This window comes from Struthio camelus, chromosome 5 (genome assembly GCF_040807025.1).
Source record: "Struthio camelus isolate bStrCam1 chromosome 5, bStrCam1.hap1, whole genome shotgun sequence".
NCBI classification, from domain to species: domain Eukaryota; kingdom Metazoa; phylum Chordata; class Aves; order Struthioniformes; family Struthionidae; genus Struthio; species Struthio camelus.
This window is the reverse complement of record NC_090946.1, coordinates 17,873,217-17,898,788: the sequence shown is the minus strand read 5'-3', so window position 1 is coordinate 17,898,788 and position 25,572 is coordinate 17,873,217. Positions and strand designations below refer to the sequence as shown.

The following is a 25,572-nucleotide window of genomic DNA, read 5'->3' as shown; positions in this document are numbered from 1 at the left end:
CAACACAGTTATTGTTGCGGAGATTCAAGGCACCAGGGAGCTGGGGAATTTCAGGGGGACCTACCAAAGCCAGGTGACTTAAGAGTGGATGAAATGAAGTAGTGAAAAAGAAAAGGGGATTTCCACTGAAAGCTGGTTTGAGCTGCCCAGACTGGTGACGGGGCCCAACATTAGCTGGAATTACTTTTGAGACAAGGACCCAGGGACAGATCAGTTCACAAAAAATTGGAATTTGGGTTTTGGGGGTTTTTTTTCTGCTGTATAGAGACAGTCCCAAAAGGAGATCAAATACCAGGATGGCTGAATATGACAGCGCTTGTTAGGCTGGAAATTTTGTGGAGCTTTTTCATATCATGTCAGTGAGAAGCCATTTGCTAGTATGGTATCTTCCTTGCTGCCTGCTCCACTTAAAGTATGTTGGATTGAGGGACAGGAGTCAGCACTGGTCAGAGGGAGGGCTGATGTGAAAGAGGATTGAGGCGGTTCAGAATAAAAGAGAAGATGAATGCAAAAAGCCAAACTAGGCAGGTGCAAAACCAGCAACTAGGGCCAAGTAAGGAAGAGAGGGTTTACTCTTTGTCAGAATAACAGGAGCTGAAGATGCCTTGTGAATCTGAAGGGCAGGCAAAAATACAAATTAATCTGCAAAATTTGTCATGGCTGTGACTGAAGCTAAAAGCTTAGCAGGATTGAAAATGAGGGTTGAGGCATTCTTACGACTCTGATGTAAGGAAAAATAATCAAACACCTAAGAAAGAAAATACCCCAAACACCCACACTTCAGTCACCAGTCAGCAACTGTTGAAAGTGAGGAAGCAACTTCCCACTTAGCTGGTTATTTCAGAATAACCTTCCCAATAGCCTGTTGTGGACAGCTCAGCAATTTCACCTGAAGACTTTGGGGTGAGTACCTCTCCAGAGGGAACAGGCCTCCAGCTAGCCTGAAGTCTTTGGTGGTCTAAACAACCATAGCAATTCCTGTGGATTCTCTGGGACCCACGGCTCCTTCTGCCCAGTCCCCCATAACCCCGCTTCTCCAGGCAGCCATCCTGGGCAAGTCTTTGTGGCCAGCTCCTCAGGGCCTCGGTCCCTCCCTAATGCACCCACTGTGCCCGAGGGTGCCTGTGATCTGCCAGGCAGCCCAGATCGAGGCATAGACATCTCTGCTGAACGGATTAGCCGGAGGAACACTCTCACAGTTTGTTTGGCAGGGCCTGAGCGGCCCGCAGCACGGGGATGCTGATTTTACCTCTCATCTGCTAATTGGGGGAGCAGGTAGCACGCGTGCACCATGTTGTAGGCTATGGCGAAGCCACTCAGTTTGGGATGCTGCAGGATCTCGAGAACTGAGCGGGTGCGAGGCTTTGGCAGCTCGCAGCTGGAGATCTCCAGGCTCTGTCGCAGGTGTGCTTTATGGAGGGACGTCATCTTGTCACTTCAGGAGGAGGGTGCTGGGGGAGTTACTCGGCCGTGCGTGGTCAGTGAGGAGCCATGGGCCATTTCTCACAGAAGTAAAGCAAAAGTTGGATTGGCAGAATGTTGCCTGCCTAGGGCTGGACATGGCTACATTAAATCGGGATGTTGGTACTTTCTCCTCTGATTCCACTGCTTAGTAGACAGGCCTGAATGTGCGTGTTTGTGCAGAGTTAAGGCTACATCAGGTACTTGTAGACTGCCAGGTAATCATGCTGTGGAGTGTGGTGGTGTCCAGGGCACCTGGCCTGAATCCATCAGGTACAGCTACATGTTTTTCTTCTAAAGTCTAATTAATACCCCTGGACCTTCTACAAGCAGCTCTCCCCAGCTGTGGCCATGCCTGTCCTGAAGCGTGCAGTTATAAAGTGAGAAACGCAGACCTTCAGCTGGTGTCAGTCAGTGGGGCGCTGCTGGCTCAAGGGTCATGCTGTGAAGTATGTGGGTATGAGGAAGGAGTGGGCACATGTGGGTGCCAGGGGGAATGTGGATGGGACAGGAGAGCGCGCATGCGCCTGTGTGTGTGTGTGCGCGTGTGTGTGTGTGCGTGTGTGTGCGCGTGCACCCAAGTGACTTAACAATTTCAGTTCCCTGCTTCTCCAGCTTTGGGAGTTTTGAAGAACCAGCCTTACTAAAAATGTCAATGGGGATCCTGATTGTTTGGGGGAAATTCGTCATCTAAAAACCATCCACTCGGGAACAAAAGAGGAAAGAAGGGACAAGCGTAAGAAGTGCCACTGCTGGATTGTGCCGTGCTTTTCTCAGGCAGTCGGGCTAGGGTGCAGAGGGCTTATCTGCACTGCTACTTTTCTTTCAGTTCTCCTTAAATACCAGGTATTCAGAGGGATGGATGTAGAGCACTATTGCCAGCCTAGTGGGAGAGACACTTACTTGAAAATCAGAGCATTGGCTTTGGGGCCTGAAAGGTTACCTTCAAATAATAACATCAGGTTTCTTGACTTTTACAGTCCTGGACCTTTAGCTAACTCTCCGAACCTCCTTCCCTCTCGCACAAAGCATTTTCGGGTGCACAGTAAGAGAGGAAGGACTCGCTTTCCTGCAGCGAAGCCCTCAGGGACTGCTGTGAACAGGTCGGGATGGAGACGCTGCGGAGGCTGTTTGGGCGAGTTCGCTTCAGGGAGCCTTTCCTTTGGGCTCTCGCCCTGTACCGCCGTTCCTGGAGGTCCCAGCAGCCGGCCCCAAGCGCTTGGGACGGTGAGTGGAGGTAAGGACGCTTGGCCACCTCCACTATCACGCTGGTGGTCACTGGAGCCGGCGGCGTAGCGGCAGGGCAGGCTGCCACCCCAGGCCTCCGTTTGGACTCAGCGATGCCTTTGAGCGATTCGGCCCCGGTTGGACCCGCCGCTGCATCCTTGGGAGGGGTTAAGCCAGGTCACATATGTGCAAGCTGATTGTATTCCAGACCTATGCTCTAAACCTCCCCGTTTAGCAACGCTGTCGTCAGACAGCTTGTTTTCCTGCTTCTATAATTACTCCGTGGTGCGTCCCCTCCCCCTCAGCTGCGATTTTACCAATGGGACCAAGAGAAGGAGAGCAAAAGGGCCAAAGGCAGAGAGGGATGGAGAAAGAGGAGAAGGAGGAAAAGAAGGGAAGGGGGTTATGGAAGAAGAGACCTCTGCTTGCCAAGACTTACAAAATCCTCATGTAATTTCATTTCTCGTTTCTGGAAAGCTAAAGGGAGGAAGGAAGCTTTCCCAGTAAGAAGTCCTGCTGGACAGGAACGTGTGCCCAGCTATGATTTCCTTCCTTTTGAGAAACCTGCCTCCCCTCCTCCAGCTCCCCTTTTTCCTGAGGCCCCGTCCTTGCAAAAGGTCTGAGGTTGTGATTATTATAAGGTCCTTGTGCTGGGTGGGGAAAGGAAATGCTGGCCAGCGCCTGGCTGGCCTCGGGCCAGGCTATAGGTACAGTCACTGATGTGTGTTTAAGTGCTAAGCAGGGCCTCGCTCTGCTCTTTGGCATTGCAGCCAGGTCGCACTAGTTTCCTCTCTGGCCGAATGCAGCAGGTTTCAGTGGGGGAGCAGCAAAACTGTTTCTGGCGAGCCCTGACCAGCGGTGACACCTAAGCAGGGCCAGCAGGGCAGGGGCCTCATTGCCGAGGGAGCGTGCGGCGATGTACCGCTCGCTCCCTGCTTCACGGAGGCCCATCCGGGAGGACCACAGGGGCGAGGGTGCCCCAGGAAGCGGCCGAGGGGTAGGAACCAACACACTGGAAGTAAGCATGGATGGAGCATGGAGACACGTGCCAAGGAGGTGCGGTTGGCCCCTGTCCTCCAAAGCAGGTCACCTTTGGGGATCGTCCCCTTCCATTTCGGAGCAGAAGAGGTCTAATGTAAAGGATATGTATGAGGGACTGGCCTGTAGACTAAGAAATAGCCTTTCCTCTCTCTGCTTGCCTCCCCCCTAGCCCAGTACCACCTCCAAATCTCTGTCCTGGTCATGGTGAAGGGGTGAAGATGATGGGAAGGTGTTTAGGCAGGATGGAGCCAGGGAGGAGGGTTGTTCCTGCGGAAGGTGGACTGCAGTTGGCATCTCCATGTGCGAAGCTCTCACGCTGGTGAAGGGACCTGCACTCGCCTCTCTTTCAGCACGGGCAGGAGGGAGGCCGCACGCAGGCCCGCCGCCTGCACGAAGGGCTGTCTGAGATGTCATGCCCAGCTCCCGGCTGCCCTACGCCGCCCAGCCCCAGCTGCTCTGAGCAGAAAACTAGGTCCAAATCCATCCTGGAGGAACCTGTCAGCCCAAAAATAGTTTGTGCCTGGGGCTCTCGAAGCCTGAGTCAGTCCCCAGCAGCAACCGGAGGGAAGTGCAGGAAGGCAAATGCGTGCTTGCGGGTTGCTGCAGGGGGGTAGGTTGAGGATGGCGCTTAGGGTCTCGCCAAGTGCTTCCTCCGTCATCCCCCTCAGCCGGGCAAGAGCCACTGGGTAGGAGCAGAGCCCGGGTGGGCCACCGTGCCGAGCGGCAGCACCCTGGTCTGGCCCTGCAGCCGGGCGCCCGGGCTGGGGGAGCCCCCCGCTCCCCGTGGGGCTCGTGGGGGGCACGCTGCTCCTCTTTTTTTCCAGTCTCGTTCAAGCACGCTTTGAATTTTAGCCAACCTCTGACCCACATCTGATAATAATCAAAGCATATTCATTACAACAACAGGGCTCGTTAGGAGGCTGGCTCCGCGCGGGGCGGGAAGGGTGGGGGTGGGGGCGGGGAGAGCACTCATTTAATGCCGATGACCTCATCTCATGTGATGTCATTCAAAGGAAAAACACTGAAGTCACTCACATATGGCTCAGCCTCGGGTTTTTCAGCCCATAAAGCTTCTGGTTTTCAAAGACACAATACATCCCCCCCCCGCCTCCCGCCCTTCGCTTGCTCTAATCCTGAATGGTTTGCTGGAGGCCTGGGTGCAGAGCAGAAAGCTTGTGCCGAGCTGTGTGGGGACATATGAAGGAGCACCAAGGGTGGGAGTGAAGGGGGATAAATGCAAAGACGACTATGTGGCAGCCCCCACCTGCTTCAGAAATCACTGTTCATGGATTGAGCCCCCATGGGACTAGGAAAGACCATTCATAGCTTCTCACTGTACTTTTGCCGGCAAAGACCACGGCAGCGGGTGCATCTCCTCCAGGGAGAGGCTCTTCTGGGACCGAGCAAATAACTCTGGCCAACACGGCTGCGTGCCAGCTGGACGTGTGGCTCAGACCTCACCACAGTGCTGCTCCTTCTGGCATGGACGTGAGCAGCCCATGGCCAGAGCCTTTCACCCCCAGCTGCTGGGTCCCTTTCACCTCTAGCTGTTTGAATCCCCCCCAGGCTGAGTGTCCTCAGGGGTGCCTGGCTCATGGTCCCTGCATCGGCCTTGGCAGAGCCGTCAAGGATCAGAAAGTAAAGATGAGCCAGTGGTGAGGGAACTTGCCTACCCTTTGGGCCGTCAGCTTCAGAGGTCTGCTCTGCAGCAGCCTCCTGTTATACCCTGGAGAAGTTATTTAATCTTTCCTGCCTCGCTTTGCCCACTGTGAACTGACGATCATGGCGTTTCCTTTGCTCCCATTGGCATTCAGACCTAAACGATGCAGCTAGGGGTACCTGTTGTTCATGCCGGGCCAAAAAAAGGGGGCAGCAGGGCTGAAGAGAGGGGCAGCCACCCTCTTGGCACGCAATATTGATCACACACCATTCCCCAGTAAATCTCCCCCCTCAAGATCATGGGGCAGCATTAAAGCAGGGCAGCCCTCTGGAAAATGGTTTCTTCCAAACAAGGCAAAACTCCTGCTCACTCCTATCTGCTGATGCCCAAGGTGGTGGGAGAGGACACGGAGTTGATAAATCCAAGAGGTTTCCACATTTCTCTTTACCCAGGAGGAAGGATCGCTCCCAGCTGGAATAAAGCCCTGTTCTTCAGCAGTGCTGGTGATAGGTACCCCGGCGATGGGCACCTGCAAACCGCATTAGCTGCACAGCTCAGCGCTTCCTCGCTTCAAGTCCCTGTCGCCGAATTAACTCCCCTGAGTCGAATGCAGCCTGGCGCCGAGGTCCGTTTCGTGCAGCAGCTGCGGCTTTTGGGCGACGCGGCCGCGTCCCGCGGCTCTCCGGGCAGCAGAATCGCGCGGCGCTCGGGGCGGCCGGGGCTGGGCGAAAAAGAGCTGTTGCGCCTTTAAGCCCTGCGCAAGCCGTATGCGAGCGGCGGAGCCCCCGAGCTGCGCTGCGTGTCTGTGTGCTGAGTAAGGAATGCGGTCGCATGCCTGACCCGTTAGCTATGAGCGCGCCGCGGCGGCTCGGCCGGGCTCTCGCTCGTGCGCTGAGCTCATTCAGGCTGCCTCCGGAGCTGCACGCGCACGGGGCGAGAGCGGAGCAGGCGGGCAGGCGGCCGCGCTGGGAACGGGGCTTACGATACCCCCCCCCAACCCCGGCCCCTCCGCTTTTGGTTTTTTCCGATTCATCCTGAAGGCTGGAGCTGGGGGGAGGCTTGCCGTGCTTTGCCGTGGGGGGAGCGTTGGCTGCTTTTTTTGGAGAGGTGGCTTTTTTTTGCTATTTTTTTCGCCCGCCAGCTGTTGTTTCGCTAGGGCAAGAGGTGCCTGTGTGAGCCGCAGCCCAGCTGCCTGGATGCCTTTGGATGTAATGATTGCTCCCTCCAAGGACCAGTTCTGGACAGACATGCACGAGGGGCAGCTGAAGCTGAAAATAAGGGTGCGGAGGATGAAGGAGAGCAGGGACATGCGAGGTTTGTCAGCCGGCCGGCTCCTTTCCTTCCGACGGGGACGGAGGGGGACGAGGGGGCTGTTGCCGTCGGAGCGCAGCTTCGCCCGGGGCCAGAGGGTGCCTTTGTGGAGCGGCTGACGGGGGAGCCGAGCGTGAGCGGCGGCGATACAAAGAGAGCAGGCAGCTGGCCAGCACGGAGCCGGAGGAGCTCAGAGAGCGATTCGGAGGGGGGGATATGAAGAATTTCCAAGCGGGGGCAATTTGCAGAAGCTGTTTCAGAGGCAGCTAGCCTGGTCCCGCGGGGACCAGCAGGAAAATTAAGGTCTCGAGGTGCAAGAAGGGGGCAGCTTCTCGACACAGGTGAGAAGCTGCCTGTAGTGGGCAGGGGTGGCCGCAGTGATACCCGGCATCCGGCGCGCTTCCCGTCCGACTCGCGGATGCCTCCCCGTAGCGTCCAGCAAGGCTGCCTGCTCGGGGGAGACTAGTAAGGTCAGGGCTAAACCCTTCCTGGTCGAAGCCGGGGGCGAAGCCGGAGCGGAGGAGAGCGCGGGAAGGAGGAAGGTGGCAGGCGGCGCGCTTATGCAACCGCATACCCAGCATAGCCGGCGCGGCCGCTGTGCTGGGCGCTCGAGCCCGCTGTCATCATCCCTGCCCGCGGGCAGCGGGGGCCGGAGCGAGGAGGGGCTCGGCAGAAAAGACGAGATGAGCGAGAGCAGAGAGGTAGGGAAGAAGCAGTTTCGTAAAGCAGCATCCGTGCAGCTGCCCGATGGAGCCATTTCACTTTGCTAGTAACATTGCTGCGTTCCCATCTTAAGAGTGACTTCTTTTAGAAAGGGATTTTGCAGTGTTTCCCCTCTGTAGTGCTGGGGTGAAGGGCAAGCGGAGGAAGGAGATATTAACTAGAGCAGCTTAAAAATATGCCGAGCCTGGAATGACCTAGATTGCCGAACGGTTGAATCAAGAAACTTCCCCTCCACCACCGCTTAAAATGGGAGCCTGCTAAAAGTGCTTGACAGGTTTTTGTGGCATGAACCACATAACCCAGTGATGGTGTCATTAGTAATAAGTCACTCGTGGAAATGACACATTTTTCTTTACTTAGAACAAGTAAGGCTAGTCCAAAGCAGGCACAGTCACCAGAGGAAAATCAAGACGAGCAGCTCTGGGAGCGTATGTGTGTTTGTGTGGGTGGAGGGCTTCCTTTCTGGGTTTTTTTTTTCCTTTTTTCCTTTTTTTAAGAAAGTGCTCTGCTCATTTGGGAAAACGGGAGAGGGGCAGGCAATGGGAGAGAGCGGGATGCGGGCGCCTGGGACCAATCTGCGAGGCCAGCAAGGGACGGCACAGGTTAGGAAATGGCAGGGAGGTTTAGCAACAGATGGGCCAAAGCTGTTTGGGATGGAAGGAGATGACAGTTGGGGAAATGGAGGATTTACATGAATCCGTAATAGGGCTGATTCATCTGCTTTCTCATACCAACTGCTTGAAAAAAAGGGCCCTGCAATGGCATGATGAAATTTGGTGTCAAATTAAGGGAGGGCGAAAGCCGAACCTGAGGGTAGGGGGAGAATACGAGGGCTGAGCAGGATGGAGGGTGGAAGGGGAGCGGCGGGCTGCGATGTGAGCAGAGGGGACGGGTTAGCATGGGGCTTTTCTCCCCGTTGCACTGAGGCAGCCGGGAGTAAAGAAGCCAGAGAGGGGCTGCGTGCATGCAGGCCGGGGGCAGCCTAAGGGGGCTTTGCAGGATCGGGCTTAGCTGCAATAACGTCCAAAAGCATGCTTTGTGCTGCAGACAGCCAGCATGACTGGGAGGCAGTTTAACCAGGAGAGGGCGAGTTGCCCAGACCACAGAGCGCAGGCATTTTAGCCCGAGTCGGAAGGAAGATCTGGCCGGACTGGGCTGCTCGCAACGTGCATCCCTTGTGCTGCTGCCCACGCGCCGCAGGCCTGGCCTCCCGAAACCCCGCCGCTGGCCTAGCTCTGAGAGCCAGGCAGCGTCGCAGAGGCGGCTGGACTCTGCCCGTCTGTCAGGTCGGTGGGAACGGGAGTGAGCCTGGGCTGCGGGCCCTGAGCAAGAGCTTTCATGCTGATTTCGGCCAGAGGTTTGGCAGGGCAGCAGGAGGGCAGGTCCTCTAGCTTGATAGGATAGTGGAAAAAGCGAAGGAGCCAAGCACGGGGCAGCGGCCGCAAAGGGAGAAGCAACGAGGATGGTGGCGGTGGAAAAACTCACAAACTTGCCAGGCAGCAGGAAGCTCTGACAAACCCGAGAAACTTCCCAAAGCGCGATGAGTAAGGGTGACAGTAAGCGGCATTTCGTCACACGGCCCGGCTTGGCTGCTGGTGCGAACAGGCCCCCACCCAGCACGAGAAGCGGGGAGAAGGGATTTTGCAAAGAGAGATTTTCCCGGTGGCTCAGGGAACGAGGTGCGAAGGGGCCGGCCCCTCAGCTTTCCTTCCGTTCATCTAACCAGCTGCAAAGACGCTGGGGCAGCGTGCTGGGGCTCGCTGGGTTGAGCCGTTTCCGCCGCGTACCGCGCGGGAGAGGGCTGGCGTTTCTTTGGTCCCCTCGCGCTCGCTGGCTTGCACCGGGCCTCAATTCGGCCAGGCGGTTTAACGCATCTCCCATTTTAGGCACGTGCCAGTGACCGCAGTTGCAGCCAGCGCAGAGGCTGCCGAGCGGCTTGCAAACTCAGGGCGCGCTGCGGCCGGAGATGCAGCGCGAGCACCGGGGCGCAAAAGGGAGGCGTCGCGGCGCCGAGAGCTGCGTCGCTGGGGCAGGTGGTGGCTGGGGCGATGCTGGCCGAGGACGCAGACGCGGAAGCGCTGCAGCATCCCCCAGCTTGCGGGGCTGGTATCCGGCAGGCGTCGGGCCTGTGCCAGGCTCCGCGAAACCGGCAGGTGGGGCCTCGGGCTGCGGCGAAAGCTCAACCTGCGACACGGGCCTCCCAGCAGCACCAGCCGCTGCTGCTTAACAGGAGCGACGCAGGCGGGCTATAATCCACCTCTTTAAAAACCCCGTGGGTCTGCTGCCTGCTCCTAGGCTGCGAGCTGGGGGTGAGGAGGTGGCAGCCAGCCCAGGGAGGGTTTGCAGCTCGTTTTGCTCTGCCTGTGCCTGTTTCTCTCCTTGCTGCTGCAAGGGCTGACAGCCCGCTGCGGTGACATGTCCCCTTTTCTTCCCTGTTTTCGTTCTGGGGGGGCTTTGGGTTGGGCGTTCTCTGCCGTGTGCGTGTGAGGCTGGGGAAGAGGCCGCGCTTGCGCCGCTCAGGGTGGCTTCGCGTTGGCAGCGCTTGTCCTCCAGGTGGTATTTAAGAGCTGCGTGGGGCTGGGGATGGTCCAGGTGGTGGGGACGGGCGCGTGGCTCTCCCGTGGGGCGGTTTCAGGAGCAAGGCTCTGCCCGTGTGCTTGGGCAGCTCTCTCGTGCCAGTAGGGGTTTCTTGCTGGCTGTGGGGAGCTGGGTCAAGGCCATGAAAACCCCAGGTCAGAAGGTTTTCAGGCCGGGTCGCCCCATCGCTCCCTGTCTCTGCTTCACGCTTCCGGCCTACAGAGACGGCATGGACATAGGGCAGGAAGCATGAGTTTTCCACTCATAATGGCAGGGAATTGGGATAGCCCTGCTTAACTTGCTGCGTGTCTCCCTTTGATTCCCCAGTAGCATCTCCCTTCATGTCCCCACTTTGCCTGCTTCTCTGGGCGTCTTTTCCAAGCGCAGCAGTCCCTAGGTGAGCGTGGGAATTGCGCCCTCCTCCCCATCCTACCTGCTGAGGGAAAGCCCTGCTGTCTCGCCGTTCTGCCTTTCGTGAGCGTGCCCTCGCCTGTGCCCAGGGCTCCTTCCCCGCCACTGCCTCTCCTACAGTCCTTACGAGGATGGCGGTGTGGCGGGCTTTGTATTGCTCGCCTGGGCGCAGGGGAGCGTGGGCAATTCGTGTTTCTGCTGAGCTGGAGTCTCTGTTCACACTTGCGCTAATGTCCCGCTTGGCTCAAGGGCTTGTAAATCCCCGCAAGTGGGGTCTACTGCCAGGAGAGCAGTGCCATACCATGTCCCTGCCCCTAGGGAGGGCTCTGTCCCCTCCTGCACCTGCCCCGGCTCTGGGGGACACCGCCTGCGCCCCTGTGGCTGCACCAGCCTTGGCAGGGGGCTGAGCGGGGCACCCTGCGGGCGACGGGCAGCGCCTGAGACGTGGCCAGGGCCCAAACCACGAGCTGTGTGTGCCCAGGGACCGCTTGAAGGTGAGCGCTTAGATCTGCCTTAATGGTTCAGATCTTCCCGTGGCTGATGTATTCCCACATGCCCACGGCAAAAGTGAACAGATCTGCTCACTTCTCATGAGCTACTAGTATATGTTGAGCTGAAAGTTTTCCCTGAGGTTTAAGCTGCCCTGTTCCTCAGGTCTCCTAAGTCTCCACCTCCCTCTGTATAGCTAGTTAGTGTCTAAATCTTGGTAGATACTTGCAGCCAGGCTGTTCATTGCTTAATGCCCCCAGGACGGGGAAATCCCAGTGCCTCATGCTCTATCTGCAACACTGCAAACAGTGAGCATGCCTCAGTTTCCCCCTTTCCTCCAAGGGCATCCCAGCCTTCCCTTCCCTCCCAAAAGCTGATTTCTGTCCAGCCCTGCGTGGAGCTCCTTGGCTGGATGCCACTGAGGATTTTGATTTCTCCTGGAGAATTGCTGAATGACCCCCGCACACACACAAAATCGGGGGGTGTGGGGGGGGGATCATTCCCTAGCGTTCCTGGGGGCCTGGCCCTGGGAGGTGCTGGCTCCTGGATCTTCCTTCCTTCATCTCCAGCAGGAGCAGCAAAGGTGTCCCCACTTCTACCTGGGGTCGTTGCATTTGCACATCCTCCTCTCCTCCTGGGCCCCACCTCTGCCTGACATAGGTAACTGTAGAAGGCAGGAAAACATTGGATTTAGCAGGGAATGTTTTTGGAAGCCCTCAGGAATGCCGGAGCCATGGCCAGCCTACGGGGCTGTGCAGTGTGGAGGACCAGCTCTGCAGCCCTCGCCAGGCTCAGGGGGAGCATTGGGAAGAAACTGGAGCTCTTTAACCACCCCCTCCATGTCAAATACACATCCTTCCCAAGTAATTCCTGACGCGCCAGGAGAATCTCGCTCCTGGCGCCAGCGCAGCGAAGAAAAGGAGAGACCCAGAGCTGCTCCGTCTCCTCGGCCCGTTGGGCTCGGCTCTTCTCCTGCTCTGAACGAAAGCTGGGAGCTGTAGCCCGGGGTACGGAGGGGAAAGCCCAGGTATCGGTTGGAGCCCTGCCAGGGACATTCACTGCCTTTGGGATTGTTTGGAAGAGCTGCTTGGCTTTCTAAAAATGAAAGGCATGCTAGAGCAGCGGGCCCGGGGTGGGGTTTGCCCCGCTCCGAGGCTGGGCCGGCGCCGGGCCCCATCGCTCGGGTTTCCCTTGGAGCCCCGGCTGCCCGCAGGCGCTCGCCTGGTAAGACGAGGACGATCCTGTGGTGGCCCAGGATCGCCTCCGCCGGGCGAGCTCTGGAGGAAGGGGCTGCACAGGGCTACGGGTTTGAGCAAGCCAAGCCCAGCACTCCAGTTGGGGCTCCCATGCTCTTCGCCGGGGCTGCGCCCTGCCGTGGGGCCGACCTCCACGGGGACGGTTGTTGCTTGAGCCAAGGCTGACGCTGCAGCTGTCTGCGGGCACCCTCGCGTGCTCCGCAGCCCCCCGTGCCACTCGCCTGCACTTTCCCCGGCAAGAGCTGGCAAGGGATGTGCTGCCGGGCGAGCGGCGGCGGGGGCAAGGAGGGGGGCAGATAACGTTGCTAGGAGAGCGGCAGCGTGTCCCAGCCTGCTTTAGCCATGATGTCACCCCTGGCGTTACGGCTTTTGAAGAGCAGTTTGAAGCTGTATGCAGCCCCTGGCAGCTCTTCGTGGGTATGAGCGAGGCTGGGAGGGCAGCAGGCACTGGGCTCTTGGGCTGTGCGCGTGGGTGCCCCGCTCCTGGGAAAAGGTCTGGGTTTCTTTGGAAGGAGTCCCCTATCTTTCAGCATGCGTTTGGGGGTCGCATCTGGGCCCCGTTAGATCCCCGCAGAGATTTTGCCATGCCTCGTGGCTGCAGAGCAAGGGGGCAGCTGAAGCTAAGCCTGCTCCCGGCCACCCGGGGCTGCGTGGCGCCCGCAGCCCCCGTGCGTGCTGACCGCTCAAGGGAGAGGGGCGGCAGGGAGGTCCGCACGTGTGCGCGCCACACTCAGCCCGCTGATTTATGCTCCTTGGCAATGCCGACGCAGTCCAGGGAACAGCCGTAACCAGAGCTGCTGTGCACCTGTGCTGGGCCTCCTTCTTTCGCTCTGATTTAATGTCCCAATTGAGAGGTGATGTCATGTCAGAAGGAGCCAGGGAAGAGGAAGTGCTGGAGAAGATAAGGTGCCTTAACTCTTCCCTGCCCAGCCTGGCAAGGTTTTGAAGCCAAGACTTAGGCTAGCTGCCAGCCAGCCAGGAAGACATAAGAGCGGAGAAAAGGGAGGTTGATTGGAGGTTGCTTTCCTCTTCGGAGAGAGGCCTAGACACCAGGAGACCATCGCTTGCAGGCTGCAAGGACGCAAAGGATCAGGTGCCTGGAGAGGAAGGGCTGAGGTCCTGTCTGTCTGCGCCAAGGGGGGAAACTGAGAATGCACCCAGACCTGACCTGCTTCTTGAGAGGGGAGAGGCTGGCTGGATGGAGATGTCCTAGCAAAGGCTCGTTAAAATGTGTTATTCAGCTGCAGGGGTGGGCCAGGGACTGTCATGTTAGAGACCAGGGCTTTCAGAAGGATCTCTTTGTGGAGGCTTCCAGGTCTCTTTGAGAGACAGCTCCCAAAGTCTGCTCAGCCCTTGAAGCAATATCAAGCTCTGTCTAGTCATTTGTATTATCTAGAAAACTACTGGGGAGGCTGGTTGGGCTGACATAACCTAAGGCCCAAAGCTGTCACCCAGATGCCCTCTGCTAGAGGGGAATGAGTTTGTGCCACCACTTGCCTGGCTCTAGCCCAGAGAACAGGATAGCTGGGTGAAAGGGGCTGTCGTGGGTCTCCGCTGCTTATCATGAAATGTTTCACGGTACCTTCTCCGAATGCTATATTCGGCTATGTTATGCCCCAGCATGCAGGGAGGGAGGCCGGAGGCTCAAACTCCCATTTTGGGCTACGCCACTATTCTTAGTCAGGTCCCTTCGGTTCCCTAAGCCACAAAGCACGAGTCTGCAAAATGAGATAACCAGTGCGCTTATGTAACTGCACAGGACATGTGGCCCTTCTTTATGTTTTTTACAGCTCCCAGAGCTGCCTGGCAGGCAAGCGTGGCAACATCCACTGCCCTAGTGCAGTATCGCTGCTGCTTTTCAGGCAGGTTTGTTTGCATTTAGGCCGTACTTCTGATGGTGTCAGACACAGTGCTGGTAGCTTTGGTTGTCATATTCTACCTGCCACTGCCGCAACTGGGGTTTTTCTCTCAATATTGGACTTTGCGGTGGATATGACTGCAGACCAGCTTGGCACAGTACACTGGGTGCTGCTTGCTGTCACGTTCAGTAACCTCTGACCATAAAAAATTGCTAGGAAATCTGTTCGAAAGAAATTAAATTTCATCCCCTCTGGCAAAATCTGTGCTACGTCCCTCTCTCCATTTTTGCAGACTCACTTTTCTAATTAGCGTGGCGCTCACAGCCGTGTAAACCAGGCAGGCGTTTGGCCACAGGAAGACAGGAAATCTGTGCATGGTGTCGCTAACAGATTGTGTGACTGTGACACTTCTCCAGTTCGAGTGCAAAGGCCTGCCAATACTGATGGTGAAATTTCATCAGAAATCGCAGGCTCAGCAGGGCTGGACAGAGTGGGGCGCTCTAAGAAGCAGCAACATGTAGACGAGGTTGGTACTTGCTGTGAGTCTCGAGCAGACCCTCTTCCCAACCCTGCCTGCTGTAATCCTGGGGAGCTTCGTGCTGCCGGTGCACTTTCGTGTTGCTAGCCCATCACGTCATCCCGCCCCAGGCGGTTTTTGCTAACAAATCATGAACTTGACTGTCTTCAGAGTAGTAGGCAGCCAAAAGAAGAACTTTTCCTCCCTGTCACTTCAAGCAGACCTGTCTGAATGAAGGCGCAAACAGCAATAGGGGATGCAAGGTGTCACCTGTCTCATGTATGCATTAACGTCAAGTGTGGCAGGAGAAATAAGAGCTGGCTCTCTGTTCTGTCCCGTACAAGTGTTGCAGTCATCACAATGCGTCTGGGTTGATTAAGGATGGTTGTTGGCTTTTTGCTCCTCCAAACTCCGTTCTTAGCGGCATTACCACAGCTTCATCCACAGCTTAGCCCTCGGGGTGCTGGGTCCCGACCGTGCCACGAGGAAGGATAGCCTCAGCCTCAGTGCTTGCACCCTCAACGTGGCTGTTTTTTCTGCAGGAGGCTTCGCCACCTTCTCGTCCTGCTTCCCAGGGCTCTGTGAAGGGAAACCAGCCGCCATCCTGCCGATGAGCATCTCCCAGCCATGCTTGCCCGTGGCCAACGTCGGCCCCACGCGCATCCTGCCGCATCTCTACCTGGGCTCCCAGAAAGACGTCTTAAACAAGGTACGGCCCTGCCACGGTGGGGAGCACATCTGCCTTGCGCCCTGTCCCGGCTGGGAGAGGGCTGCACAGTGACCCCTTCAGCCACACAAAGGGCAGAGGGTGGTAGTGACTCCTGCCGGGGCGAGGACTGCATGCGATTGGACTGTACCAGGAGGCTTCAGACACAGAGCACATGGGCAAAGCCCAGCAAAATCGGGGAGAGTGGTTGTAGGAATGATATTGCTGAGCTTCAGTGTGGTCCTGAGGGCTTTAAAGTCCTTCCCAAGCTCCCAGACCTGGTTAACATCAGCTTCAGCGGCTCTGTGATCCCCTTGGAAGCCAGAGGGAGCAGGAGAAAGCTGGAGCATCCTGCTGTGGGAGCGCAAGGGTAGGCAGCTATGGTCAGAGGCAGGGCACTTTTTCAGGAGGCCTGAAAACAGGCAGAGATTTGCAATGAGGAGGGAGGAAGAAAGAGGGACCGTGTCCTTTAAAGGTGCTGGAACAGCTGTGCAGTGATGTCAGGCCAAGGAAGGAATTTTGTTTAAAGGAAAAATAAAGGCGAGAAGAAAGAAACAGGAATTGCAGTTAAAATGCCGATGGGCGCCTGCCGCGGGCAGGAGGGAGCCAGTCCGGCGTCCTTGCCTGGGGAAGGCGAGGGGGGAGAAGGCCAGGGGAGAAGTATCCGACTGGCAGTGGGGCTGGAGGCAGAAAGGAGGGAGAGAGAAATTATATACAGGGAGTAGAAGGAAATGAAAGAGAAAAATGCCAAGAATGTGAGCCTGGGAGCTGGGCCGGCTCCGAGGAGCCGAGGCTGGGCTGCAGTGGAGCCACTGGGAACAGGCTCTTATGTAAGCAGGGACTGATGGCCTGCGGACTTGGGGCTGAAATCCCAGCGTGGTCTCCAGAGGAGCCTGTGTCAGGCAGTGAAATTGATGGTTTCTTTCCTCCTCGCCTCTTCAGAGGTTTTTATTCATCTTTTGGAGACTCATTTTCTGCCATCTCTGCGGTGCGGTGGCCAGGAGACAGATCTGTTCATAGGCACCAGAGCTGAGGCAAGCGCAGAGGTCGCGCACGGGCGAGCGCAGTGATGGCTCTCCTCTCTGGCGCTTTGCTAAGCAGAGATCCCACGTGGCAGCTCCACAGGTTGACTGTTTTATCCCCATGTTTCTTTTCTCATTCTGGGTCTTCCAGGCCAGGCGTTGAGACCTAACTGTTGGCACAGTTGTTCCCCCTTGTTTTATACATAATCTACCCTTGGGTTATACAGATTATACGTAACCTGACTGGAGAGGAAAGGGACAGGGGTCAGACTAATCATGAATTTGAGTCAGCTCTGCAGGCGGGTGAAGCTCGTTTTAGCCCTGGGAAGGAAGGCATGGAGCTTGGCATGGATGCCACGATGCTCACCCAGCAAGCCCACGTCCTGTGGGATGGCCCATTGGTCCTATCTCACCCCCCTCACTGCAATTTTTCATCAAGGTCTCCCTTGTGCCATCATGTTTTACTGAGTCAGAAATATGGGCAATGATGGTGGCGGTTCAATAGATAAAGCAGAAAAGTCACAGAAGACACCTCACTCCTGAGTCAGAATGAGGGAAGAGATCATTCCTTTTGCGACCTGTGTGTGGCCCAACCGAAAAAGTGCATGTTCTGAGTTATCAGTTGCTAGTACCCAAAATAAGCAGGAAGTAGCTTCCCTGATCTTCTTGCAGACTGAACTCGGCACCATTCAGTGAAGAATTTTGAACAACTAACAAATCTATGAGAACTCCTGACACGTTTCTGTGAGGTTTGGGAGCAAAGAAATGGGTTGAATTTGGTGGATGCATGGTCCTACTGATAACTCTCCCAACTCTGTTGGTGAAATGTTCCCCCTGTCCCTCAGCTCATACTTTCTAAGCTTTCATCTAGGCTTCTTGCTGGTTTTCTTTCTTATATTTTCCCATTGTTCCTCTCCTACCAGAATTCTTGTTGTTTCTCCTTATGGGACCTCCTTCCGAGAGTTTTTTGTCTGTCCAAAGGGGGAAAAAGTAAAGAATCTGCTGAGTTTCAAACCTGTGTCGTCCAAACGGGCTCATCCTTCCCCGCCTGTCTCTGCTGCACCGCGGTCAGCGAGACCAAAGCCGCAGTGGGCAAGCCAGAGGAGAAAATATCAGTGTGGGCAACAGCAGAGAGTGTGTGGAAAGGCAGACCTGCAGCGCTCTGCTGTCTGAACTCACCTCATCGTTTGATCACTTTTGTTTCTCACCAGGACTTGATGACACAGAATGGGATAAGCTATGTCCTCAACGCCAGCAACTCCTGCCCCAAGCCAGACTTCATCTGTGATAGCCACTTCATGCGCATTCCTGTCAATGACAACTACTGTGAGAAGCTGCTTCCCTGGCTAGACAAGTCCATTGAGTTCATTGGTGAGATTTTGTTACGATGGTTACTGACCCTCCAATTCCCTCCCCACCTCAGGCCTTAAAACCCAGGAAACTTATTTGTCCTCTGTAGTCTTACTTTGCACAGTCCTTGTCCTTTCACACGTAGAGGTTGAGGGTTGGAGAGGGAGACTAGAGTCATTTGGCTCACCATCTCTGACAGCATCAACATCCTTCTCTCTGCTTCCTCTGCTGTGCTCCAGACAAGGCCAAGGTGTCCAGCTGCCAGGTGATTGTGCACTGCTTGGCAGGGATCTCCCGATCGGCCACCATCGCCATCGCCTACATCATGAAGACCATGGGTATGTCGTCAGATGATGCCTACAGGTGAGTTTCCTCCGGAGGACAGGGAGGGGTTACGCTAGTATGCTTCACTCCAGCAAGGGAGAACAGGCTGAGCCCAGTCAGAGAGGGCTGTAGCTCTTTGAAGCTCTGACTTGCCTTAGCTGAGGCGTGGGATAACCAAGCCCTGCTGCCCCTTCACAGAGTGCATGCAATGGGGAAGGTTGGGGCCAGTAAACTGGAGGAAGGAGGCCCAATTCACAGAGTCTAGGCAGGCCTACCTTTACCTCCAGAGTGTCCTGAGGCCTAATGGTTTCCCAGGACCCCTTTGTTCCTGAGGGTCTGGCAGAAGGTCCTGGGCAATGGCTCCGCTCCCCAGAAAGGCCAAGAGAGTAGGGCTGACCTGGTCAAAGACCAAGTGACAACCGTGGATATTTGTATCTTTCGGCAGGTTTGTTAAAGACCGGCGCCCATCTATCTCACCCAACTTCAACTTCCTGGGCCAGCTCCTGGAGTACGAGAGGAGCCTGAAGCTCCTCAAGGCTTTGAAAGCCCAGGGCGACCGGGGTGAGGGGGATGTCCAGCAGGACCCAGCTGAGGTGCCTGAGAGCAGTAGGCACTCCACACCACCTACCTCAGAAAAGGCCGAGGAGATATCGAAAAGCACAAGCTCAGCGCCCTCCCACAGTGACCCCGAGAGACAAGCGGGAACTCCTAAAATCTTGTCACCCACAGCACTACAGCAAGGACTCAATGGCTTGCATCTGTCCTCAGAGCGCATTCAAGACACTAACCGGTTAAAACGCTCCTTCTCCCTGGACATCAAATCAGCCTACTCCCCTGGCCTGAGGCAGGACGTCCCAGGCCCCGCCGACACGGGAGAAGCCCCAAAGCTTTGCAAGCTGGACAGCCCTTCTGGACCCAACGGCGTGTGCCAGTTCTCCCCGGTGCCGGACAGTCCAGACTGGCCGAGCGGGCCAGACCTCCTCTTGGAGGCCAAGGTGAGGCAAAGGCGGAAGCACAGGCACCAGGCAGGTTCCCCTGCCCATGGGCTCAGCCTCAATTTCAACGGGGTGTGCGCTGTGCACAAAAGCACCAGCGTGGAGGACAATCTCAAGCAGACTCTGCGGCTCAGCCTGCCCGGCGCGGGGCAGCAGCCTGTCCAGCCGGCGACCACGCCGAACGGCACCGGCACCGGAGGGGGGATCGGCCCGTGGGGGGTCCACCTGGAGTCTCCGAGCACCCCGTCCTCGGAGAGCGCCTGGTACTTTGGCACAGACTCGGCCGTGAGCGGCAGCAGCGGAGGGAGCGGGGCTCTGTTTGCCAGCGCCGCCTCCTACTCCTCGTTCAGCTGCAACGCCATGCAGAGCAGCTGCGAGATCAGACTGAGAGACAAGCAGCGGGCCGAGCAGCGGGACGGGCGTCACAGCTGGCACGAGGACGCCAATGCCGAGAAGCAGTTCAAGAGGAGGAGCTGCCAGATGGAGTTCGAGGAGACCATGTCAGAGGGCAGGTCCCGGGAAGACCTGGGCAAAATAGGCAAACAGTCTAGCTTTTCGGGCAGCATGGAAATCATTGAGGTGTCCTGACATTCATCCCGGGCACTCGGAGAGCAAGGGTGGGGGGATATTTAAACTGGGGAGAGATGGTGGGGGGGGTGGGGGAGGCAGGGGTGGGAGTATTTATACCCGTGTGTGTATTTTCAGGAGCACGCACGCCAAAACAAAAAGCAAAGATGAATGAATCCAAAGTCAAGAAACATAACGGTGAATGCTTAGTGTCCCTCCTGCTCCCGACCTGTTTCCTTTCCCCCCGGCAATCCCAGCCGCTTTCCCGGTGTCACGCCGGGCCCTCGCACGCACCACGCGGCTTGCCGGGGCGATGGGAGAGCTGCCCGTTGGCTGCCGGGGAGCCGCGGCATGCCCGCGTTTGGAGATGGGCAACTGAAGTCTCGGTATAAAATTCAAGCGGGAGGGAGCAGGAATTACGACTCTTGCTGCCGACGGGCAGTCGCGGGAGGGGAGGGCGAGCCGCGCGGTCTCCTGGCCCACGGGGCACGCGTGGCCCACGGGTGCTGCCAGGCGCGGATGGAGGACAGCACCTCTCCCCCGAGGTGGGGAAGGGGCACCTGCTGCGGGAAAACTACGTTTGCTCCTTCCCCTCCCTCACACCCCGGCGCACTAAGCATGCTCCCCCATGTTTCTCTGGCTGAGTATCCTAAAAATGCTGCACTAGAGCAGCCCTATACATATATAAATATATATTATATATAATATAAAAAAACACACACACAAAGAAAAAGGTAAATGGTTTTACTGCGATTTTTATTGAGACGTAAATAATATTTCAATTTTTTGTTTTGTTTTTAATTTATTGAAGCTGTTCATTCTGGCAATGATTTGCAGACAATGTGGGGCGGTACTTTCAGCTCTATTTTTACTGTGTATGGTATTTAAATCTGAAATACGAGTTTCTAAGCAATATCTGAGGCCTGTGGCTCCTTCTATAGCTTATGTCGACGACAAAGATTTTTTTCCCCCCTGTTCCTTCCGGGCACAGCAAAAAGGGGACAGAAAACGCTTCTGTGCACTTTTTCTAGAAACGAACAAGCAAACCAACTGTAAAATCTTCTCACGGCACAAACTGAGCCAGAAAACTCTCTTCTGGAAGCTGCTGCCGCTTCTTTTACCTCTTTTGGTCCCTGTTTGCTGCTCCCCGTCCCCATCGTAGCCGTAGAGCCCTTCCCTCCCCTGGCACGGGGCGAAGGGCTGGCCTTCCCCGGTGGAGAGGGAGAGGAGGGAGAGACCTGAAGCGGAGGGAAGGGTGCCCGGGGGAGCGAGGAACGAAGCGGGCGGCCTCGTCCGAGGAGCGCAGAGCGGGTCCGGCGCCGGCAGGGCCGCGGTAGCCGGGTTGGCCGGGTGCCGCAGCAGCAGCCCGCCGCGTCCGTGCGCGCAGGGGAATGGCTGGTGCCGAGGGCCCCGGGGTGGGAAGTCGTTCCCGAGCTGCGAAGGAGAGTCCCGAGGGGAAAGGCTGGTGGCGTGTGGGATTTTGGGTGGGAGGTGCCTTTCCTTCCTCCTCCTCCTCCTCCCCCCCCCCCCCGCCCCGGCAGCAGGCTCCCCCTCGCTCAGCTGTGTTGCGAAGAAGATTGGGGCACCGTTTCCCCTCTGTGGGGTCAGCGGTGCCTTCCCCCCCCCCCGCTCACCCCTCACGCCTGAGAAGCTGTGGCCCGAGCCCTGCTCGAGGGGAGCGCGCTGGCCGAGCCGGCGGCCGGGAGAGTTTCCCAGCGAAAGCCTCCCGCCCGGGGTGCTCCCCGGCTCCGCTTTGGGTGCGAGGGGCACGGCCGGGCCGGCTCCTGCTGCGGCTCGCGAGCCCCCGGCTCCCTCCGGCGGGGGGACGAGTCGGCAGGGCCCCAAACTCTGCTCGCTTGCAAGCGCGCGGGGGCACCGCTGCCTCGCTCCCAGAGGCGTTTGGCCGCTTGTGCGGCCGTCCCTGCCAGCGGGGAGCCGAGCCCTCGCCCCCGAAACCCCCCTCCAGGCTTGCTGAGAAGCTGCTTCGCGGAGCTGTGGGCCCCGGCCTGCCTCCGCGGCCAAGCCCGCTCCTCCCTGCGGCTGTCTGTGCTTCCTCCCCGTCTGTCCGCCACTAGTTTGCAAGCTCCTAGCTCAGGGTCCTGCCGTCTGCGCGTCTTGTGTCCTGTGTTGTCCGGGAGCGTTTTCTTTTCTGGATCCGCATGGTTTTTCCCTCTCCTTTTTTCCTACTCTCGCTGTTAGTTTCTATCTTTGCAATCAAACTACACGTGACAACATAAATGATCTCAGGTTTAAAACTTAACACGAACCCAGGGCGTGAGGAGCTGCAATACAGAAACGGTCCGGTCGCTGCAGATGGGTGTTTTCCTCATCACCTCCGTCCCTCTCTTTGTGCGTGTCCTCAGTCCAGGCGAGTCTCCCTCGAGGTTTATTGCTGGCTTTAAGCTGGTTTTGGTTTTTCTGTTTTCCAATGGGGCCATTCAGCAAGATGCTGGAAGGCCCCCAAATGCTCCCCTCCGGTACCCCAAGGTGCGCTCGAGACGGCGGAGGATGGAGGGAGGTGGCTGAGACCCTGCGTCCAGCCGCCTCTCTTGCTTTTTTGAAGTGAAGGGGATTTTGCGTTCATCCCTCTTCTCCAAAGCACGCCATCACCCGTCACTTCCTCCAGCGAACGCCTCAAACCAGCTCAGTGTTGCCGACCAGCATGTTCCAGTGGGTAGGAGCTTGTCTCCTCCCCGCCGGGCGGCGACATAGTGGTTTGGGTAGCGTGGGGTGGTGCATGCGGGGGAGCTGGGGTGCACCCAGCACCCAGCCTGCCCCGCAGCCCGGGAGGCTGATCGCGCACGACAGCTTTGCCAGGGCTGTTCAGCCTGCCCTGCTCAGTTTTTAGCCGCCCGCCCCCACTAGTTGCTGGCTCCCCTGCCAGCTTCCTCCTCTCTTAGCCACTCACAATCCACTCCTGCCTTTTCTGCCTATCGTTTGTGCTGTATTTTCACTGAAACTTGAAAATTTTCTCCCTGCTGGCCACAAAAGGCTGACTACATTATTTTCTTAACTCCCTTTTTATATTTTGACAAACATTGTTGTTGTTCCTCAGTTTCCCCATGGGGGGATTAGTCGATACGTTGCTCAGCCCCGCGCGCAGCGCGGAGAGCCTGCAGGTGGGCTGCGGGACATGGCCAGCAGCCTCAGGGACGCGGCTTCTCCCAACCGTCTTTTACCAAGTATGCACGGTTTTGCCGGGGGTCATCCCTTGCTGATCGCTGCTCCATATCACGCAGTTGCAGCCCGTCCTAGAGGACTGGTGTCAGCATAGATCAGCTAAGTCCGAATTAGACGGATGACTGGCAGGAGCAGTTTAGGTGTAGATGTGGGCAGTGGAGGAGGGAACTAGGTGACTTCTTGAGGTCATTTAATAAAAAGAGCAGCAGAAGGGTACAGCCAGGTGGGAGGTGACACAAAGATGACACTCCTTTCTCCTCAGAAACAAACGCAAAGAGAAACCTTTTAAGACTCATGGACCATAACTGCCAAGAGACATTCAGGACCCACTGCTGCAACCTAGTTCTGATGTACTTTCCATCCATCCTTCCCCTTTACGTTGAGCGTGTGCACTAGAAGCCCTCTCATGTGGAGTATTTTAAAGCTACGCCTACAAAATACCCCATGAAGGAACCACCCTGCCCGAGTGTCTGCTGCCAGTACTGACCCAAAGGCATCAGGGTCATTGAGGGCCTCACAATTATCTTTAATGATTTTTTAAATCAAGCTCTGCCTAACAGACCGCATCATGGTATCAGAGAACCGTGAGCTATTGTGAGGACGGGTCTGCTGGCTGGTAGCCCCCCATCGTCTGCCAGCCAAGCCCTTTTAGGGACCCTCTCAGCCAGGCGACCCAAGCCAAAGTTTCACTGCAACCAAATTGTCTTTCCGTGCAGAGCTGATGGGGCAGCATCTACTTCTAGGGCCCCATGGTGGTATATGTGAGAACAGGGCAGAGTTAGTGTCCCTCCGGCCTGGCCAATCTTGACCATCCACCGTGGCGGCTGCGCGCCCGCAGTCGGGGACACCTCCAGCAGGGCTTTCCACCCTGTTAAGGATGGACCAAATCAAAGTGCTTGGACCCTTAGGCTGGAAAGGATGTCCCTCCCTTTCTCCAGCCTCCGCGCGGCCCCGGGGCTGAGCCCACCCAGCCGGCCCCTTCCTTGCCACGTGCCTCACGGCAGGCTGAGCGAAGCGGGGAGGAAGAGAGCGGCACGGCCGCGGTCAGGTCAGCCACGTTGCACGAGAGGCTCGAGTCAGGCAGCCCCCGTCCCCAGCCCTGGCGTTCCCCTCGCTCGTGCCGTGTTCCCGGCCCTTCTCCCCCTCGCGCTTTGTCTGTTTCTTTGGACATTCGTCCCTCTTGCACCTGCCCCTTAGAAGATTATGCCCCAAAGAAACTCCCTCCCCATCCTGTTCCCGCTACCATTCTTAATACTAATGATTATAAGCTATCAGTGTTGTCATTGCAATCTATGAATGATAGATTTGAGTATTTATGATTATTATTATTATTATTATGATTATTATGGTTATGATTATGTACTTTTTGCTTCTTTGTATGTTGCTCTTTGTTTCTCTGTCGTGAATAAATGCAAGGCCCCGGCGCACCTTCTCTCGGCTCCCCGCTCCCCGTCTGGGGCTGGCTGGCCTGGGCTGCCTTAGGCCTAGCTCCCGAGCGGTCCCAGGCCGGAGGAGGCATATGCAGAGCTGGCAAACACTCGGCACAGGATTTGGAGGGTGGTGCTCCCTAAGGATGCAAAGACTCCAAAACCCCGGGGAAGATCCAGTCTCTTAACTCTTGCCTTCCTTTCCGGTGACTCCTCTCCCCCATACTGGAGTCCGATCATGTTTGTAAAGGCAAGGCACCGAGACTGGAGAATTAAATGGCGAAAGCTTAAAGCTAGAAGTATTAGCTTTAAGAAGTATGGGCCAGGCATCCGGCTGATGGGGTCAGTTCCCTCCAGGGCATGGTCCTCTCACCTTCTACTTGCTGCACCTAGAAAACACCTCTTCTCCCCAAGTGGCTTCTTGGTCTGCTCTCGCCAGGCGGTTCGTAAAGCCCCCTGCTAGCCGCTCTCAGCCTAGCCTCTGCCATGGCGCCCTGTTTTAGCAAGATCCCTTGGCTTTTCTTGGCTCGAGTGTCCTCCTGATGCCATCTCTGCCCTGGGACAGCTCATCCAGGGGAAGACCCATGGCCAGTGTTAGAGCTAGCAAGGTGCAGGCTTGGTGGAAGAGCAGCCAAGAGAGGCGTGAGCAGACTGGCCGCCGGACTCAGGAAGAGGTGGGATGGCTCCCGCCAGCAGGGAGGAATACGGCGTCCCAGCAGCAGGATCGGCCGGGAGCGCCGCCGATACACCTGGGTGGCCTGCGCGCACGGAGCCCGGTACGTGGGTTTCGCACCCATAGTCTGGGCTCCTTCTCCAATCTGTCGGTTTTGAGCTGACTGTGAGGCAGATATTTCTCCAGGAGAAAACATTAGGGAAAAGGGAAAGGAATCCTTTCTGCACTGCAGCATAAAATACTCCCTCTGTTACGAGCCAGCCCCATGAAGCCCCATTTTAATTGGTGGGGGTTAACACTGCCCTGCCCAAAGCAGCCTAGAAACGGCCCGTTGCCCCTGCCAGGGCTTTGAGCTGTTGCAGGTGGGGGTCTTCGTCCTCGTGCGGTGTTGAACTCACTCATGACGTTGCCCGGAGACCCAGCGTGATCCCCTTTAGGCTTTATCCTGCGCTCAGGAGCCGCCCGCCGAGCCGCCGGCAGCCCTCCCCGAGGCTCCCGGCCAGGCGTCGCTCTTCCTACCTCACGTGCTCCCGGGGGCAGCCGGGCGCGGGGGCAGCCGGCCGGGCCTGGGGCGGCCGCCCCCGCAGCCGGCTCCCGCCGCCGACGGAGCCCCCTTCCCTCCCGGCGCGTCTCGGGGCGACGGGGCCGCGTCCGCTGGCAGAGGCGGGCGCGCGCCGGGACTGCCGAGCAGGGCGAGCGTGTAGCGCTGCCGCTGGGCGCTGCCTGGCGGGACCGCGAGAGACGCCCTGCCCCTGCCTGGTCGCCATTTATTTATTACCGGAGGCTGTAAGCAGCT

General features: G+C 57.1%; 1 protein-coding gene across 3 annotated transcripts in view; it reads left to right on the top strand.

The window, feature by feature from the left end:
- DUSP8 (dual specificity phosphatase 8) overlaps window positions 1–19,563 on the top strand; it is a 55,158-nt gene extending 35,595 nt beyond the window's left edge. For 2 of the 3 annotated variants that reach the window (XM_068944773.1, XM_068944774.1), the window contains exons 4-7: window positions 15,075–15,241; window positions 17,472–17,631; window positions 17,850–17,973; window positions 18,380–19,563. In XM_068944773.1, the coding sequence (XP_068800874.1) occupies window positions 15,075–15,241; window positions 17,472–17,631; window positions 17,850–17,973; window positions 18,380–19,517 (1,589 nt within the window). In that variant the 3' untranslated portion in view covers window positions 19,518–19,563. Of the gene's footprint in view, window positions 1–6,193; window positions 6,704–15,074; window positions 15,242–17,471; window positions 17,632–17,849; window positions 17,974–18,379 lie in introns of those variants that run through there. The other variant, XM_068944775.1, reaches the window with a different exon arrangement.
- The last annotated feature ends 6,009 nt before the right edge of the window (window positions 19,564–25,572 follow it).